The sequence below is a fragment of the Hylobates moloch genome, unplaced genomic scaffold, assembly GCF_009828535.3.
Source record: "Hylobates moloch isolate HMO894 unplaced genomic scaffold, HMol_V3 SCAFFOLD_2, whole genome shotgun sequence".
In the NCBI taxonomy this organism is placed as follows: domain Eukaryota; kingdom Metazoa; phylum Chordata; class Mammalia; order Primates; family Hylobatidae; genus Hylobates; species Hylobates moloch.
The window spans coordinates 2,944,983-2,965,401 of record NW_026652277.1 but is presented as its reverse complement, the minus strand read 5'-3'; the positions used below and the strand labels follow the sequence as shown (position 1 = coordinate 2,965,401).

Sequence of the window (20,419 nt, the reverse complement as noted above, 5' to 3'; positions counted from 1 at the left end):
GGCAAAGCAGCTCTCCCAAGAGGCTGATTTGTGCCCGAGCGTGTCTGAGTTCTGGTCCCGCCAGGCTGCCACTGGGGGGTGTGGAACAGCACAGCCCTGACACCTGAGCCACGCCCCCGTGTGCTCCTTTGAGTGTAAACGCAGCGACAGCTGGGACAGAAGAGGCCGCCTTTGCTGGAGCTTAGATACAGCTTTCCTGAACTCTCATTACCTAGATGGCATCTGAAGCCTGAATTAGCTTCTAAAAATAGCAAGTCACTCCGGCCATGCCTCAGGCAATTAGTCAAAATAGCACTGACAAGAAGGCGGCAGATCCCAAGTGTGGCCCTGCCCGCCTGCAGTGTCACACGGAGGTGCCTGCCTGGCTTCCGAGTGGGTGGAAGGATGGCAGAGGGCTGTGTCCCAGGCCTGGCACGTGGACAGCAGCCATGAGTGGCACTTGTCAGGCAAAGCCTGTGACCTCAGCCATTCCCCCTGCACGATGGGATGCGCCTGGCAGACACCACCCCCTGCAAGGGCACACAGGCGATCCTGCTAGGAAATTCCCCGAGGAGTCCCACGGGAGAGAGAGCCCCAGGCTACAGTTCAAACATCACCAGCACTTTGCTCCATGGGTGTTAAGAAACATAAATTGGTAGTGAAAGATAAGGTGGCGTTTGCTACAGTGTTAAGGTAGAAAAGAGCCACTGACTTCTCTGTGAGAACCGCCTTGCTCTGTGAATCTGCAGGGAGGCCAGTTTTCCCATGACTGTTATCCTCACAGCAGCCGAGCCTCTGCTGCAGCCGGTGACCAGATGGGACAGGGGGTGGGGGTCCTGTCCATGCTACAGCAAGGGACCCACAGCAAAGCACAGCTGCTGGCCGGGGTAGGGCTGCGTCGCGTGTGGGGCGCAAGGGTGGAAGCGTGCGTGGACATCTACGAGGTGCTAAAGGAGAGTGAAGGCAGCGATGGCCGGACCCCAATGGCATTCACCCAACAGGGGTCAAGTGCGGGGCCCAAGGAAGTCCTGGGAACGAGTCAGGGCCAGCCTCTGCAAGGCCACCACAGCACTGGGGAATGTGACAGGGAGAAGCCCAGGAGAGAGATGGCCAGGACACACCCCTCAGCTCGAGTGGGAGGCTGAGGCTCAGGGGCACAGGAAGCTTCAGCCGACCTCATGGCCCCTCTGCTCCCTTCCCTGCACTGTAACTCAGCTCCGAAGGAAGTACCTGGAATAGAACTGCTGTTTTCCAAGGTTCTGTGCCAAGCTGAACTAAGGAGTCTCCAACAGGGCTGGGAGTTTTCACTGCAAACTCCGGAGCTGGCTTGGACGTGAACATCTAAGGTAAAGGCCAGCGGCTGCTGTCCCCGCACGCGATGCAGGCCTACCCCGGCCAGCGGCTGTGCTTTTCTGCGGGTCCCTCGCACCAGGCGGCCAAGTCATGGACGTGACCCCACATGCCAAGGTGGCCACCGTCCTGTCTGCAGCTGAGTGAGGACCCTCTCTGCAGCAAAGGCCTGTGGAACTACCATAGGTCCTCACGTCCAGCTCATGACGATAGAGGTGGGTCAGAGTATCAGGGACCGGAGGGGCCACCATGCGGGTGTCAGCACCACACCCATGACCGGCAGAATCTACCCCTCCCAAGGCACATGTTGGTGAAACCGCCTGCCCAGGAGGGCGTGATTTCAGCTCTCTAAAGAGCCTCTCGTCTCACCAGGAAGGCTGTTTTCCAAGCAGTGGCCCCCAGTGGGCTCGGCTCTGTCCCGGAGCTCGTACTTACTGGGCGCTCACACCCCTTCCTGCAGGCTCCCACAGCTGGCCCTGCAGCCTCCAGAGAAATGGTGCCTGCGGCTCCCCTAGTCTAGGTGGGATAGAAACATGATCCCAAGGACTGGATATATCATCTCACTTGTAATCAATAAAGACAGGCTCTCCCTAAGGCAGAGAAGCTAAAAAAATTTTACCCTGTTCTGGCCAGTGTGACATAAAGCCAGGCTAACAAAGGGGGGAAAAGGAGTAATAATAAATCTGGCTCATTCTTAGCACAGAAGAAACAAGTTGCTAAAATAAATGAAGGAAAAGCAATGGGACGAAATGGGGTTCTCTTACCTCAACAACAGCATTCAGGCCAGTGTCGGAGCCCAGGCTCATTTCTGTGCCTGGGACATTGTTGCTAATCGTGGCCGGCACCACACACGGGGATGCAAAGCTCCTGGTGGCGACCTCGTGCCTCGGCCATGTCGCACGCACTCTTGTAAGCCTGAAGCAGCAGGGCCAAGCGGTTAGCGGGGGTGCCGCATGCTCACCTGCCAGCCCCAGGGCCTGCGCTGAGGTCCAGGAAGGGACAGGAGGGACTTGAGTCACCAGGTGGAGCCGGTTCATGCGGGTCAAGGGGCTGAGGGGAGCTCTGGAGGCCGTGTGGGAGCAGGACAGGCCTCGGCAACACAGGGGGCCGCCTGGGCACAGCCCAGGTCTTCATGAAAGGGGGGGCCTGCAGGCAGCACAGCGGGGTGGGTGCGAGGCAGGCAGCAGAGCAGGTTGCAAGCAATGGCCAGTTAGTCACGAGCGGAATAGCTCAGCTCTCAGCAACTCATGGTGGGTAAGGGAGGCCAGGGTGGTCAGGACATTTAAAGGCAGAGCCAATCCTATAGCTTTCTGCAGGCAGGCAAGGATCAGTGGATGAGGCACACGGCTGTAAGGACCACACCAGGTGACTGCCTTCATCGTGCAGAGGCGGCGCCTACATGCGGGCAGGGAAGGAGGCATGCAGCTGGATTACCGGTGGGCCGCACTCAGCCCCACGCCACATCTCTGCTCTCCGGGGGGAAGCTGCCGTTTCTGCCCTCGGAAGCCGCACACAAAGCGGCACAGGCCAGCAAGAACCTGAGTTGCTGCTCTGGGGTTCCACTGGGAAATTGGCGCCAGTATCAGAAAGGGGGGCGGTTCTCGAGCCTGTGTACACCGGGGTTTTCCAGACTCCACCTCAGGGTGTTAACGAAAGTCACAGCAGGACAAGTCCACACGCCCACTGTTCCCACCTCCAAGTGGCCCCACATCCACTTGGTGGCAAAACCAACTATTTATGGTCTTGAACGTGTCCATCTTACTGTGAATATCCCCGCATCTGTGGCAGAAATGCTACTGGTGGGACACAGGGCGGGGCCCATGCCTCCCTGGGAGAGTTGGACAGTGAGCGATCTGGGCTCTGCAGCCCTGGTGCAACGCAAAGCATCCCAAGGCCTGGAGCCCGTGGGGGCCGAGGGCTTCAGAGAGTGGGTGTAGACCCATGGCAGGTGAGTTCACAGTGTGGTGGGTAGGAGGGTGGGGCGGGTGGGTCAGTGCTGGGTGACCACAAGGTGAGCTGTGAGCAGGGTCCCCCGCGCCCCATGGCACGGCCTCCACGTCCACCCAGGCCCAGCACGTGCCCAGCGCTTGGGCTGCTCTGTGCAGGCTCTGCCTTGCAGGCTCTGGCCATGGCAGTTTTTGCAGGACTTCAATCCAAATGCCAACTGCTTCCCACCCAGCAACACTCATGTGGGGGCACTGGCTGGCCTGGTGCCCAGGATGTGGCCCCTCAGCACCGCCACGTGGGAGGCTCCTTATGCTTTTCAGACAGGTGGTGTCGCTCATTTTACTGTGGAATACCTGCGCTCAGGACTGACCAAGACTGGCTGCGGGGAGCTGGTTCTCCAAGAAGCCCTCGCTGGAAGCCAGACAGTGTGGGTGACCTGGGACCAGGAGGGGCCTGAGGCACACAGGAGGGCAGATGGGGGTCTCGGCACCTTAACTCCACATTGAAATCTGTGGGGATGGCCACATTGCTGCAAATCCTCTCCCCCCTCTTCCCTATCACTCCTCTTTTCCTTCCTTCAGTCTCCAAAAAAGGGGAGGGAATCTTCAATACGGGGAAGACCCTGCCCAGGAAAGCATAAAACTCTCAAGACCAAGCACAGCCAGGCTGTGAATCGCTCACGAGGCTGTGGTCACTGCCACCTTTGCGGCAGCGGACGGCAGCGTGGCACCAGCTTACTGTGTTTCTGATGTGACCTGATCAAGCTCACAGGACGGAGTAATGCGCCAGCGCTAAGGAATGAAAGGAGTCCGACTGAAACTCCCCGCAGCCATATCCTGAGAATGTGTCACACCTGCCCTGAGGTATTTCATTCATTCTGTTCCGCCCGGAAGACCACTCACCAGCACCGCATAGATTCTGAGGGGCTGCGTCGTAAGCTAAGCATCAATGCAGGCAAGAAGGAAATCATGAGAGAGGACGAGGACGCACGTGTCCAAAGAAGACGATGGCTTCACCACATCAGACCCGCCCAGGGCTTCTGAAGCACAACACGGCGACGTCCTGAGCCAGACTCCTCTTACGCAGCCCGCCCTGTGCTCGGAGGGACGTTCCGCAGCGTCTCTTGTCCCCAGCCCCAGAGGCTGGGAGCATCCCTTCTCCCAGTTCTAAGCAGAAACCTCCCTGGACGTTGCAAACATCCCCTGGGGCAAAATCACCCCCGATGAGAATCACCAAATTTTCTGACCAATAGAAGCCGGTATACTGGAGCCATCTACAGACCTCAAACCTAAATGCTGCCCAGGGCCACGCCATGAGTCACCGGTCACAGAGGGTGTGGCTGGACAGGGAAGAGACGCTCACTCCCACGCATCCTCAGCCTCCGACGGCTTCAGGACAGTGGCCGGAGGGACCCGGAGCCATCCGTGTTGAGTCGCCTCACGCCCTCATGTCCCGAGGACGCCACCAGCTCATGTTCGTCTATGGCCAGACGAGCCCAGTACGGACCCAAATCCAAACCTTCTCGGGATTCACCCCATTTGGCCATCAGTAAACGGGGCTCTGGAGAAAACAGCTGCCATGTTCACACTCGGTCCCTCTCCCTTCAGGGTGCACAGAGGGACCCTCAGCGGCTTTCTCTTCTCTGCCCCAGCTGCCAAGCAGCCACAGCATTCGCCACGGTGACCTCGGTCAGACGGCGTCACTCACCCATCATGAGACTGGAACCACCGCACTCCCAAGACAGCCTTGTTCCTTGGAGCTCAGGATCAGAAGGGCAACAAGGACACACACGTGCACTTACCAAGGTGGCTGTGCCTGGCCAATGGGAGGCTCAACTAACTACACGCTCCAGTTCGTTCTCAGACATTGTAATCGGTTAACTTCAGGCCCGGCGCGGTGGCTCATCCCTGTAACCCCTGTGCTTTGAGAGCCCAAGACAGGGGGATTGCTTGAGCCTAGAAGTTTGAGACCAGCCTGGGCAACAGAGGGAGACCCCATCTCTATAGAAATACAAAAAATTAGCTGGGCACGGTGGCACACACCTGTAGTCCCAGCTACTCAGGAGGCTGAGGTGGGAGGATCACCTAAGCCTGGGAGGTCGAGGCTGCAGTGAATAGTGACTGCACCACTGCACTCCAACCTGCGAAACAGAGTGAGGCCCTGTCTCCAAAAAAAAAGAAAAAAAAAAGAAAAAGAAATTGTTTAACCTAGCTTTGAGAAACTCGAATGAATGAAAAACTGAATTTAAAACAATCGCATAATAAATCACACAATCCCTTCAAAGGAAGTAAAAGCAGGTGGAACTGATCATTTGTGAGGTGTTTTTGCCCCACGTATTTTGGTTTTCATAAGTTTGACCCTACACATTTGTTACATATTTACAATCTGAAAAAAAAAGTTATTTATAGCAGAGGACCCTGGAATTAAAAAGAGATTTTCTTCATGCCTGAAAGTGCACATCACATGCCACAAGGATCTATGCTTTGTGTGGAAACTTGAAAATAAAAACAGTCACAGGGAGATCAACACCAGCTTTGTCCCACATCTTCAGACGCTCAGCTAGTGACTGCTCTCAAATTCTCCACCCATTCCCTCTGGGCGAGTTCCAATTAGGTAACAATGAGGGAAAAAGGAAGCTTCAGTCCCTCCCGTTGTACACTCAACTTACACAGACCCAAAAATCTAGCTAAAGCAGGCGAAAGAGCAGTGAAAGCAATGACGGAATCCACTCTGTGAAAGATGCTCATCTTCACATTCACAGCACGAAGGTCGGCCCAGAGCCGGGCCAGCCCCGTAGCAGCAGAGCCGTAACGCCCATCACCAGGAGAACAGAAGCAACATCTAGGTCAGAGATTAGCGACTGCCAAAAATAAGGTGAAAGCTGCCCCCAAAGCCAGTGAACACAAGAAAACCTGGGCAGGTTTCCTTCGCAAAGAAAGCGAAGAAAGTTTAAGACGCTCAGAAAAGCAAGAAACGAGTGCCAAGCGTTACTTACCATATGAGCTGTATGTTAAAAGCTTGTTTTTTTTATTTACCAGTGCTAGAAATAAGTTTCCTGCCAAGGGTTTACAAAAAAAAAAAAGACTTTGGAAAACATTCATGAGAACCAAGTCTCACAAGAAAAATTAAAACTTGCGAATTACTGAAAAATTTTAGACATCAAATTTTAAAAAAATGAAATGCTTTCTGCGTTAGGTACAGATCTTCAAACTCCCACGTCAATTGCCAAGTGTGACACACAAACATCGGAATAGGCATATATTTCTTTTAGCCGGGAATGGTGGCACGTGCCTGTGGTCCCAGGTACTCAGGAGGCTGAGGTGAGAGGATCACCTGAGCCGGGGAGGTTGAGGCTGCAGTGAGCCGAGATCACACCACTGCACTCAAGCCTGGGTGACAGAGTAAGACCCCGTCTCATAAAGAAAAAAAAGAAGAATATATTTCTATGTTTTATTATTGCCTCCTGGCAAAAAAAACTAAACTAGCACCAATATTGCCTTAGATGTAATTTAATATCCCCGGTTTACAAAGGGGAAAATGAGGTCAACAGCCAAGACCACAGAGATAACAAATGCAATGGTGCCTTCAGGGCAATGAATAAGATTATAAAATATTCAGTTCAATTTCTACCCTCAACATCAAGGCAGGGGTTCATCATAATGGGTATTGGAGGCTCAAAGAAAATTTAGGCTCAGCACAAAAAAAAAAAAAAAGTGATTTTTAATGCTGGTGCAATCACAGGAGACTGCAACCCATCCCTCCTCAGCGCCGCAGGTGCTCACAGGCACTCCCGGAGTCTCGGCCACGCTACATCCCCCCGGTGGCCACACAGAAGCAGAGGTGGTAAAACTTTTTGGGAGTGAGATCAAATCTAGGGGGGAAAAAAAGAACGAGAAGCTCTCATTCAGGATATTCATAAAAGGCTGTTTCTAGCCCACTGGTAGATAAAAAGGGCCGGGGCCCTCGGGTTAGCGTCAGCCGGTGCCCGCCTGGCGAGGCGCGCACAGACTTACGTCGGTGATAGTGTTCAGGGCTGTGTCTGCCCCGATGCTGAAATCGGAACCCGGCACGTTGTTGGACACAGTAGCGGGAACCATGACCATGGGGACACAGAACTCCTCGTGCTTCTCCCGGGCGGCTGACAGCTCCAGGAGTCCCAGGTAGGCCTGTCAGACAAGCGTGGGAGTTGTGGGGCGAGAGGGGAGCTGGGGAGGAGGGGGTCTCGCAGGGAGAGCCTGGGAGAGCCACCTCCACTACAGCACGCAGGGAGCACACTGGGGCGTCACGAAAACACTACGAGATCAACACAGAGTCACATTAAAACCACAGACACATCATCCGTTAGAAGACTAAACTTCTCATGGGTGAGAGTCTCATTCCTGAGGTTCTTTGTTTTTGTTTTTGTTTGAGATGGAGTCTCACTTTGTTGCCCAGGCTGGAGTGCAGTGGCGCAATCTCGTCTCACTGCAACCTCTGCCTCCTGGGTTCAAGCGATTCTCCTGCCTCAGCCTCCCGGGTAGCTGGGACTACAGGTGCCCGCCACCACACCTGGCTAATTCTTGTATTTTTAGTAGAGACAGGGTTTCACCATGTTGGTCAGGTTGGTCTTGAACTCCTGACCTCAAGGTGGTCTGCCCGCCTCGGCCTCCCAAAGTGCTGGGATTACAGGCATGAGCCACCGCGCCCAGCCAGTTTTTACTTTTTCTAAAAGTAAATGGAAATGTTACCATGTGACTAACCTTCATGAATAGAAAAATATTAGGGTCTACAGTCCAATATGTCATTTTAAACAAAATTCTAGGTATAACTACCTTACTCTCTAAGTAGCCACTGGACTCTGGACTCAAGAGATAGAATTACTTCCACAGACCTGAAATACATCAAGAGCTCACTGAATAGATGAGGCCCAGTTAAGGAGTCAAGCTTTTGCTTCTTGGTTAAGTTGCTTTATTGGAACTGGGCCACTCATAGGCCGTGTCTCACCACCTGCTATTCTGCTGTTCTACAATTCTCCAGTGGCTGCTGGGTCTGGGAACCTATCATCTCGGATCGTGGCCAGTAGCCAACAAGTAGCTTAATGTTTAGCCAACACAGGGCGCGGCTCACACCTGCAAGACCAGCAAGAGAGAGATGGTAACGTACCTCAAATCCACCGATGATCAGCAGCGCATTGATGCTGTGTGTGCGCATCTGTGTGGCGATCTCATCCAAGTACTTCCCCGGGAGAACGCTGAAAATAGCCACATGGAGAATGCTGTCAGACACCCCAAACTCCACACAGTCCGTGGGACGCCATGCCGGGAACCCCCGAGAAACCACGCCGGTCCCCACCCGGCCGCCTTCCCAGTCTGTGGTTTTAAGCAGTGGTAAATGTTTGCCTTTTCACTCATGGCAGACGGCAGAACGACCAGGAATCTCATCTCAAAACAGTATTTTCATGAGAAAATGGAATAAAGCATTTCAGCTCGTACCTTGACCTAAAAAGAACTCTACTGCCCCATTAGAAAAAATAAAAATAATAAGTTATAATTATTAACAATTTTTTTTTTTTTGAGACAGAGTCTCGCTCTGTCACCAGGCTGGAGTGCAGTGGCGCGATCTCAGCTCACTGAAAGCTCCGCCTCCCGGGTTCAAGTGATTCTCCTGCCTCGGCCTCCCGAGTAGCTGGGACTACAGGTGCCTGCCACCACGCCCGGCTACTTTTTTGCATTTTTAGTAGAGACGGGGTTTCACCATGTTGGCCAGGATGGTCTCCATCTCTTGACCTCATGATCCACCTGCCTCAGCCTCCCAAAGTGCTGGGATTACAGGCGTGAGCCACCATGCCCAATAATTGTTTAAATGGAAATTTCCAGTTTCCAAATAACTTACACATGCATTATCCACTATTGATCTCATTTAAAATCCCATCTGCTCATACCTGCTCTCCCTCCCCCGTGCTCTCACCAATGTCACATGACAGGGCTAGCAAGTGCAGCACCAGACTGTGCCCCTCCCTGGATCCCATCCCAGGCCCACCCAAAGGTTCCATGTTGATTGGAAGAAGTACTTATACTCTTGGGTAGATTTATAAGACACTGTAGGGCTAAAACGTTCAGGCCAGGCAATCAGAGCAGACAAGTAGATGCAGCTAAATGCAAACCTACACTGGCCCCTAAGGTGAGGTTTCTCAAGCCTCTTCAGGACGAGCCCACAACAGCCAGCGAGTCCTCTCTGCATTCTTGAGAGAAACGCCCTGGCCGGCTTATCAAGCACCTGTGCCTGGGGTGTCGGCAGCCAGTCCTCAGCCCCAGGACGCACACCGAGGGATGCATCTGCCTCCACCTAGAGCTTTACCATCTGGGGCACCGACACTCAGAGCTCATGAGAACAGCCAGGAGGCAGCTGCAGAGCTAACCCCACTCTGAGGCTCCCCACCAGTGGCTGGAAGTACCAGGGTCCTGGTTGTAAAGCAAAGCAAAGGGTGCAGCTAACTCCCTTGGAACAATAAGCCAGAATTATGTGGAATCCATCATTTATTATATTTGCCAAAAACTACCTTCCTTCCATATGAAATTGTAATGTGTAGTGATGACAGATATAAATATTCGCACCCCTGACATGATCAAAGGTGAGAATGACTCAGGCTTCATCTACATGAGAAAATCCCATCGTCCCCAGCGATGTAGGGATGTGAGGCTTACTGTGGTCCGAAAAAGAGATTTTTAGACTAGAATTCCTTGGGTCCTTTCCTCGGCTGTGGGAATCTGAGCCTCGAGTCACAGCTGCTCAGGGCTACTCTTCACACCAATGCGACCTGCTATTCAGGCTGCTTTAGGGTTTGCTTAGAGTGCCGTCTCCACGGCTCCGTGACACCACTCATCTTTATGACCTCCAAGTGGAGGCTTTAGGCTTGCCAGCTGGCTGTTCAAATGAATGGAAATACGAATTAGAGGAAGGTGTTCACGAGTTACCTCCTCATCTCCCTTACGCCCCGGGACGCATCCCCAGCTCCCTGGAACACGGGCAGTTCCACTGGAGGGAGGACGGGTAACTGCCTGCATCCCTCCCTTAGGGACACCTTTACAGGAATCGCAAGTGGCATCGGCACCCAGCGACCCTCTCCCAGAACACGGCTCTTCCTTCTCCCTTAAAAGCAGGTCATAGAGTTGAGATTTGGAAGTTACCGTTTTGTCCCAAGAATGGAGCCTCCTTGGCCGGTCCAGCCCCCGACATCCGTCCAGCCGATTTCTTTGATCTAATGTGCAAACACAGAACGAAACAGCTAAAGTGAACAACGAAAGGCAAGTTAGAAAGTGCTAAAAATAGCTTTCTGTACTTTTCAACAGGCTGCATTCCAGTAAAGATTTGAGAGGCATATGAGACAGCATTTATCACGATGCCTGGATGAATCAAGGCGAGAAACAGAAGTCCAAGGTTAACGACTCATGAAGAACAGCAGAGGGGCTGCGCTCTCCCTGCCTGTTGGGGCGTCTGCATCTCATCTCGAGCCACGTGTGAGAGATACGTCAGCTCCCCATATCCCGCCACCGGCAATTAAAAGAAACATGATGGTTTCTAAATTGGTAAGAGATTAAGGGAACATTTCTTTCCTTAAAAAACTAGGCAGAAAAAAGGGAAAACAGATTACTATGCAAACTAAGGTAATCGCAGAAAGAGGACGCCACTGCGAGGATGGCAGGGCCGTGGGAGGGGAACCTGTGGGGCTGGAACCCCAGCTCTGCAGCTTCCGGTCACGAGATCCTGGGTAAGTTCACGGATGTGGACACACTGCTATGCTGCAGGGGGGTCTCCAGGTAAATTACATTAGAAAAAAGATCATTCTCTATCAAAAGGTAAATATTGTACAAGGTGTGTATATATATGTGTGTATGTGTGTGTGTATATATATAGTTGACAGAACCGTATAAATCAGGCTTTTTTCCACATAAATCAGTTTTGAAGGCAATATTTCTTTAAATAAAGCAAATACCAGTTTTAAGCCAATTAATCTTCACAAGTCTGAACAAGAAAGACAGGGACAGGAAGATCCACCCAGGACAGACGGTTCCTAATCCAGTTCCTGCTGCTGAGATGCAGGTGGATGGGCCAACATGGAAAGGGGGCCAGCGGTGGTGGAAGGTGGATCATCTGTGTTCCCAGGGATGCCACAGGGCATCTCCACCCCACCTCTCTGCCACTCCGCAGTCTCCTGGGCTGGGGTCTCCTCTTCCCACCCTACTCTTAACAATGGCGCCCTGAGGACTCAGTCCTGGACCCCCTCTCTCTCCTGCCTACACTCAGGCTCTCAGGGAAGCTCTGTGAGTTCTGCACCTTTAACCACCATGGAGACGCTGAAGACTCTTAAACCCACGAGCTGAGCCAAACCCTCCTGAAGATGCTGGGACACAGCGGCTTACTGCACATTCTTGGCTGCAGGACACACACCCTCACCCCGGCATCCCCAGCCCTGTCCTCAGCTGAGGGACACACACCTTCACCCCGGCATCCCCAGTCCTGTCCTCAGCTGAGGGACACACACCTTCACCCCAGCATCCCCAGTCCTGTCATCAGCTCAAGGACACACACCTTCACCCCGGCATCCCCAGTCCTGTCCTCGGCCGTGGGACACACACCTTCACCCTGGCCTCATAAGTCTCTGCTCCTCATCGTTCCTGCAAGCAAGTGTGTCTCAGGGCTTCCTAGTCCTCATAAGTTGCAACTCTACCCTCTCCATGCGCTCAGGCCAGGAATGGAGTGATTCTTGCCTCCTCTGTTTATGCCTGCACGTACTTAGCAAGCAAATCCCATCTGCCCTCCGCACCCTCAATACCTCCAGACCCTTGGAGGTTTCTCGCCATCCACACAGTAGCCAGTCTGGACCCACCATCTCTTGCTAGGTGACTGCACAGCCCCGCTGGGAGCCCTGCCTCCTGCCTCTGCCTCGGTGAACAGCAGAGGGTCCCTTTAGAAAGCTCGTGGTATGGAACAGTCCCTGCTCAGGACCCTCGAATCTCACATGACATAAAAGCCAACCTCCTCAGGCTGCCCACAAACAAGCTGGCCCTGCCCCTGCGGTTCCCATCCTCACTGCCCTGCGTGGGCGCGGAGCCCCCACCCCTGTGAGCATCAGCTCCAGGGCAACACTGCCCTCTGCCTGGGATGAGTGTCCCCTCAGCCACCTGCTCATCTTCTGACCTGCAGCCTGGGAGCACCTTCCCCAGCGTGGCTGTCTGGGGGATCTCCAGCAGGCCCTCCTCGGCGTGCCTCTGACCACTGCTCACTGTCCAGAGAGCACGGGGGTCCTCAGTCACTGTCCTCTCTCCCCACCTAAAACGCAGTCTCCATGGAACCAGAGAGTTGTGTTTGCTTTGCTCACTCATTTAATTCCTCAGCATAAGAATTCCACAAAGTAGGAGGCCGGGCACATGGGTCATGCCTGTAATCCCAGCACTTTGGGAGGCCGAGGTGGGTGGGTCACCTGAGGTCAGGAGGTTGAGACCAGCCTGGCCAACATGATGAAACCCCATCTCTACTAAAAATACAAAAATGAGCTGGGCGTGGTGGTGTGTGCCTGTAATTTCAGCTACTCAAGGGGCTGAGGCAGGAGAATCGCTCGAACCCAGGAGGCAGAGGTTGCAGTGAGCCAAGATCGTGCCATTGCACTCCAGCTTGGGCAACAGAGTGAGACTTCATCTCAAAAAAAAAAAAGGAATTTCACAAAGTAGGTATTTGTTGGCTAATCAGACCAACAAATAGCCACAAGTTCAGCCCCTGGTCAGGAGCTCAGAATCCTGTTTCCAGTCCTCTCTCGTGCACCCAGCCCAGTTGGCATCCCTGTGCCTCAGTTTTCTTGGAAGGAAAATGGGGATAACACCTTAGATTTAGTGTGAGGCTTAAATGGGTGAACACATGTCAATCCCGCAGAACAACTGGACACAGCATACATCAAGGAGTTAGCTGTGTTCACTAAGGTTTGTATTTCAGTGGGTGCTTGTGCACACCAGACACCACCTGCTTTCCCTCCAGTGCCCAGTTTAAACCAACCACAGCCTCTGAGACGATGCCACCTTCCTTCTCACCTAATGTCAGGGCCATCAGACCCCAGAGGCACTGCCATCCTCCAGCACCTTTTCAGAAAATTCAAAAGCATATCATACCCTGGGCTCCATGTGAGGGCCTGAAACCTACCTTAGAGTGAGATTTTACTCCAGAAGCAATGCCTTAAATAAGTAGTCATTCAGTCACAGTATCACAGGATCCTGGACTGAGGCATGAAAAGGTATGAGGGCCGTGGAGGGCCCCCCCCCCCCACGTCCACTGCACTCAGAGCCAGGGTGTCTGCCTGCCTACGGCATCCTGGGTGACTCACCTGGCCCTTGGCGAAGCCATCGAAGCCATCATAGATGGCGAGCATCCTGTGGCCGTCAGCAATGCCCACGCGCACAGCTGAGCGTACGGCTGCGTTCATCCCAGCCGCGGGTGCCCCCACGTTGATGACAGCCACGTTGCAATTGGTCTGCAAAACAGAAGGCAGGTAAGCACTGGGTCACGGGCACATGTGAGCTCCATTTGCTGCACACTCTGGCAGTGGCCCATGCCGTGCCATGTCTGAAAACAGGTGGCCTCATTCAGCGAGGCAGAGGCCATGAGGGGAGGCCCGCAGGAGAGGTTGGGGGCATCGCGGGAGGCCGGCCACCTACCTTTGGGATCTGATCATCCGGCAGCTTGATGGCAAGTCGCTTGTAGGTGTTCAAGTTGCCCGCAAAGCTCCTAAAGGAAAAGGGTGTGGTTGGACTGGAGTCAAGAATACTGGACACAACTCGGGGCTCATGTGGAGAAAAGGCGGCTTATCTGCCAGCACTCAGTGTGTCTGCCAGCTATCTGGGCAGGAGGAGGCCCCAGGATTCCACGTGCACTGCAGAGCCCTTAACCGTGACCCGCGGTGCTGTCCACGTCTGGTGGAAATGGACTAAGAGAAAAGGGCATGCTTCTACACTTCATAACTTTCTCTTGCAAACCATGGGCCACGGCCGGGTGTGGTGGCTCAAGCCTGTAATCCCAGCACTTTGGGAGGCTGAGGCGGGTGGATCATTTGAGGTCAGGTCAGGAGTTTGAGACCAGCCTGGCCAACATGGTGAAACCCCGTCTGTACTAAAAATACAAAAATTAGCTGGACATGGTGACACGCATTTGTACGTGCCAGTAGTCCCAGCTACTTGGGAGGCTGAGGAACGAGAATTGCTTGAACATGGGAGGCAGACGTTGCAGGGAGCTGAGATGGCACCGCTGCACTCTAGCCTGGGCAACAGAAACAGACTCGTTTTTTGGTTTTGTTTGTTGTTAAAGGGCCACAAGTCACCTTGTGCCTTAATCTCATTAGCTCCTAAACAACCACCACCTTGCCAAAAAGGACCGATGGTAAATTTAGAAAGTGATTTCTCTCTCACCAGTCACCAGGGCCTGCTGCTACTGCCGAAGTGATACTGTGAGTACTGCCTGACTTTCTGATTTTTCATATTGACATGGAATAAGCACAACCCCTAAGCACATTTGCAGTGGCCAGGCCTGAGGGGTGTGTGTTCCTGACAGACCACAGCTTTCTCCAAAGCACCTCACCTCCCTCGGAGTCGAACTGCGTCTTGAAATCTCCTCTCGTCCATCGCCTTCTGCACATCCTGAGTCTTTTAAAACAATGATGACAAGAAGAAAGAATGTGTCACGACCTGGTGCATCATGGATGGGGTGGGTGGGTGGAGACTGGCTCGGTCCTTCCCACCAGCCCCCTCCAGTCTGACCCGGGCAGCCCCAGGGTTAATGGTCTATACAACCGGCCACCAAGTGTGTCCTAATGCTGGTTGACAGCCAGCCCCTCACTGCCCGGCTGTGAGGTCAGAGCCCTGGGGTCTGCTTAGCTCAGGAGGCTTCTGAGGAAAAAGAGAAGGTGTCACCTGCTGTTTGTGGACACAACATTGTGAAGATTTAACTCCAAGCGAACAAAGCCAGAGGAAATGAAATCTCTCAGGCATGCTTCTAAGGAATTCTCAATCTGATTATGGTGGGGAAAAACAAAACAAAACACAGCAGCTCACTGGGGATGTGGGACGGGAGCGAGGTCACAGCGGGCGGGGGAACAGAGGGGCCCGGATGGAGGCCCTGGGACACGGGGCTGGGACTGCTGCACGCCAGGCAGCCCCGGGCAACGTCAGGATCTCGGGCAAGTTCTTTCTTGCTCTGAACTTCAATTTCCTCATCTGTAAGATGAGAAAAATACTCCTACTTCCAGCAATCTCTAAGGTTATTCAAACACGTCAGACCCTCAGGAAGATGCCTGACAAACAGCAGGTGCACAGTCGTGGCTCCCTCGGCTTTAACAACAAAGCCACACAAGGGTGGTTTCAAGGTCAGGGCAAGTGACACCTACCGCGGTCATCTCTAGACAAGCAGAGACACGAGACACAGGCTCAAAATACACGTACTGCGTGTTGTTCAGTGCTCTGAGCCTTTTAAGCCTACTGCCTCTCACATGCACACAGGCACATACTAACGTGCAGACACACACTACCTCACACTCATACCAACATGCACACATATGCATATAAACATACCTGCACACACAAACATGCAGACACACACCACCTCACTTATGCCAACATGCATATGTATGCATATAAACATACCTGCATACATAAACATGCAGACACATGCTACCTCACATTCATACCAACATGCACACATCTGCATAGAAACATACCTGCACACAAACATGCAGACACATACTACCTCTCACATACACACACATATATAAACATATGTGCATGCAAACATGCAGATAATACCCCACACACTCACATATGCATATAAACATACATGCACGCACAAACATGCAGACACACACTATCTCAAACATGCTCACACATGCATATAAGCATACATGCAGAAACATGCAGACACATTACCTCACACACACACACATGCATATAAACATACATGTACACACTAACATAGAGATACATACTACCTCACACTCAAATGTACACATATGCATATATACACATGCACACACACTTACATGCAGACACACACTACCTCACAAAACATGCACACACACATGCGTATAAACATACATGGACACACACATGCACACACGATACCACGCAGACATGCATATAAACATGCATGCATACAAACATGCACACACATACATGCAGACCCACTACCTCACACTCAAACATGCATACCCATGCATATAAACACACACACACACACACACACATGCAGATGCAAACTACCTCACACACTCACAAACACACATGCACAAACATATACATAAACCTCCATGTACATGCATAGAGACACACATGCACACACATATACACACATACACACAGAGACACAAGCCCGCACACACACACACACACATACACACAAATACTACTTTCTCCCTTGGGCTCTTGGAAATTATGTTTACAAGGTGACTTTCAACAAGTCCCTGACTTGATTGCTTCACGACTTCTTTGTGTGTGTTAAGAGGCAACAAAACAGGAGTCATGAATCATGAATGAACTCTGAAAAATAAAACAACAGCTGGGCGCGGTGGCTCACGCCTGTAATCCCAGCACTTTGGGAGGCCGAGGCAGGCGGATCACAAGGTCAGGAGATTGAGACCATCCTGGCTAACACAGTGAAACCCTGTCTCTACTAAAAATACAAAAAAAAAAAAAAAAAAATAGCCAGGCGTGGTGGCAGGCACCTGTAGTCCCAGCTACTCAGGAGGCTGAGGCAGGAGAATTGGCGTGAACCCGGGAGGCAGAGCTTGCAGTGAGCCGAGATCGCGCCACTGCACTCCAGCCTGGGCAACAGAGTGAGACTCCGTCTCTAAATAAATAAAATAACTTCAAATGCAGCTAACTCCACACCCACCTCCACTACTGAACAATGCCTGAAAAACTGGAACTGCTTTTCCCTTTGTTCATTTGCAGGCAGGCAGTTCCCTGGCCCAAGAAGGGTGGGTGTATCTTCAGGTGACCAGAGCTATCCCTATGTCCCATCACAGACCTGAATGTCCTTGGGGATAGGAGGACAGGAAGTGGCTGAAACTGGAGAAGTTTGGGAAGGTCCCACCTTCCCCTACAAAATACCACCCTGCAGATCGCTCTCACGCCCACCTACCTGCCTCCCTGCCCACCCTGCCCCACGGCTCTCTCTCATGCCCGCCTCCCTGCACTCTGTCCACGGATCTCTCTCAGCCGCCTCCCTGCACTCTGAACTTCTGCAGCACCTGGTGCACTGGGGCCATCTGGATCCCTGACTGTTGAGGATCCCGATGCTTTAGACCCCCCCCGCCCCAGGGGAGGTTACAACTATGTGCCACACAGATGGATGGTAACTTAGAAAACCAAAGAGCGAAGGCGGCGCAGGCTCTGCAGGTGTGGGTGAGAACACAAGCCTGCTCCCTCCCCACGCGCAGCTCACCCCCTTCTCAGAAAGGCCGTGTAACCCAGCGTGCACCGACAATACACCCGAGGTGCCCAGGCTGGCCCGACAAGCAGCGTCTGTCCCAGCCGTCCCCACCCCGCCCTTGGCCACGGGCTGCCCACTCACCATCTGCACGCACTCCATCAGCGGCAGGCGCACGGCGTGGTTCCCGTTCAGTGACACGACACAAGCTGGGGTGTCCGGGGTGGCCTCTAGCAAGGCGATGACCGCCTCCACTCCCATGCGGCTGGCCTGGAAACCAGGTCCATGTGCGTCAGGGGCAGCCCCCCGCCCTGCCCTGTCCCTGTCACCTCCTGCTATCTTCCCATGACCTCCAATGACCTCAGTCAGGTGCTCACAGCCCCTCCCACTTCCAGCCCAACTCTTTAGAGCAAAGCGATTTCCACTCCTTTAGAATTGGCAAGACGGGAACAGAGGGGAGGTCAGGGCAGATGGAGAGCGGAGCGTTAAGAACTGAGGGTTTGTACTTGGGATTCCTGCTGCCCTGAGTCGGGTTCCAGAAACTCACACTAGAAACACAGCCTTTCTGCCCTGGGGTTGTGCCCTCTGGGGTCCACGTTGTGCCAACACCAGGCACTGCCGTCCCGCATTAAGGAGCTCTCCCCGCATCTGAATGGCTGCAGGCCTAGAGACTGGTCTACACCAAAGGTCTCAAGGATCGTTAAGATGAGGGCCGGGCCGCCGGCATCTCTGGGGGAGCGTCTTGCCAGCCTCCACGGCCGGCTGGCGCCTGTGCCTCTCCAGAAACACTTCCTCCTAGAGACCTTGTGAAGATGCCCAACGCTTCCCAACTCACCAAGATCCTGTCGAACGCCGAAGGGGTCCCCCCTCTCTGCACGTGCCCGAGGATGGTCACACGTGTGTCGTAGCCCAGCTGCGTGACAACGAGCTGCAAGGAAACGTCTCGTTAGGACGCGGAAATGTGATGCAGACACAGCAGCCCAGATCCAGAAGGAGGTACTGGGCGCTGGAAAAGGTTTTTCGCTCTTTCTTCAGATCTAAACGGGAAAAGTTATTTCTAAATTTTGTTTCCTAGCAGGACATTTAGTATACATAACAGGCGGCTGAAACTTGGTTTTAAAAATAATACTGTTGTTACCAGACAAAATCTCGGCTGGCACCTAGAAAATGAATACAAGTAACATGTTCATTGCTTTAAAAAATAAAAATAAAAATAAAAAAAGTTTCAATAGCTTGCATTTAAACTATTACTTATATTTTACAAAAAATGTAAACATCTCCCTTTAACCAGCTTAAATTTGTTCAGCTGTGACTTGAACAGCACAACCCAGCCCAATCAAGGCACTCCCCTTGCCCCAGCCCAAGGGCACGCTGGCCTGGTGATCTGGAGAGGCCACTGACTGTCTCTGGAACTCAGCTTACTCCTCTGTAAGAACAGTGGGGCTGGGCTATGTGAATTCCTTGGTTCCTTCTCGTCCATTGTCCTGTAATTTAATTACAGTTAAGTGGGAAATAAAATCTTTGCCTCGACTTTGTGGATGACCACTTATAAATGTTGGCAGATGTCTTTCCCGGGTGTCCGTCACTGTTTTCATATCCGGAGACAGGTTTTGCTCCTTAACTGACCGTAACAAAGCACAATAAAGAAGCCGACTTGCAGAGCCCGGTGGGGACATCTTCTGCCCCGTGGCTGCTGGAGCCAGAGCCCATCCCCAGCCCCAGCAGCCTGCAGCCTCGTCTACAGCAGGGCCCAGCCCATGGCATCAGAGTCCTCTCCAGACGGGCAGGCACCAGCCTGAGCAAGTCCCAGGGCATGAAGCCTGCCAGAGCCCGTTCCCGGGCAGGGTCACAAGGACACGGCGTTTTTGTGAGTAAGAATGTGCTCAGCTGACACTCTGGGTTACGGGAGGGCACAGGGAATAGCAAGACGCCGCCTTTTCCCACTGCGGCAAATGGAAGCCTGGGTCGGCTGCCAAGCGGTCAGTCCTCATTCTCAGAGCAGCTCACGTTGAAGAGCCGGAACATTCGAATCCAAAGAACACGCGTGGCCACTTGAGCTGAACCCCTCTATGTCTGCTGGGGAGTCCTGGAGCCTCCAGGGGCTCAGCAGGAGGGGACGCAAGCAGAATGGGCTCCCAGGAGTGGCAGCTGCGTGTTTCCCCTGACGTCCAACTTCTGAGTCGTTACGAAAATGTTTTAAATATCAAGGATAAAAAGTTAATAATTCAATGTTCTAAACCAAGCCTGCCCATGACGCCAGCCTCCCCTGCTTCCAGGCAGAAACCGAGGGAAAGTGAGCAGCTACACGCACCCACCTCTTTGATTTTCTCAGAGGTAATGGGTTTATTTTGGGTATCAATTGCTCCTTCGGCCACAATAATAATATTCAGCCTTTTTTTCCGGGCACGGTTCTGTGGAGATAGAAAATTAAAGCTCTCAAATTCCTAATCCTGTTCTTAGCAACAACTGCAACAAAACCAAAGAAGTCTGTCTCAAACTGAACTGGCCTCTTTCTGGGCAGGAATCTTTGCCTAACTTCCTAAGAGCTGCTTCCCAATGACATCAGAAGGTGGTGAACAGTGCTCTGGGTGACAGCAGGGAGGGACAGGGGTGAGAGGAGGGGCAGGGGTAAAGGGGAAAGGGCAGGGGTGAGGAGAGGGGCAGGGGTGAGGAGAGGGGCAGGGGTGAGGAGAGGGGCAGGGGT

General features: G+C 52.9%; 1 protein-coding gene across 1 annotated transcript in view; it reads right to left on the bottom strand.

Moving 5' to 3' along the window:
• The window catches only part of PFKP (phosphofructokinase, platelet), a 70,959-nt gene that overhangs the window by 9,630 nt on the left and 40,910 nt on the right, over positions 1-20,419 (bottom strand). The window contains exons 4-12 of the mRNA XM_032162955.2: positions 20,031-20,159; positions 18,551-18,643; positions 17,860-17,985; positions 14,875-14,939; positions 13,959-14,028; positions 13,628-13,774; positions 10,443-10,513; positions 8,419-8,506; positions 7,290-7,442 (exon numbers count right to left, since the gene is read on the bottom strand). Coding sequence (XP_032018846.1) covers positions 7,290-7,442; positions 8,419-8,506; positions 10,443-10,513; positions 13,628-13,774; positions 13,959-14,028; positions 14,875-14,939; positions 17,860-17,985; positions 18,551-18,643; positions 20,031-20,159 — 942 coding nt within the window. The remainder of the gene's footprint in view (positions 1-7,289; positions 7,443-8,418; positions 8,507-10,442; positions 10,514-13,627; positions 13,775-13,958; positions 14,029-14,874; positions 14,940-17,859; positions 17,986-18,550; positions 18,644-20,030; positions 20,160-20,419) is intronic.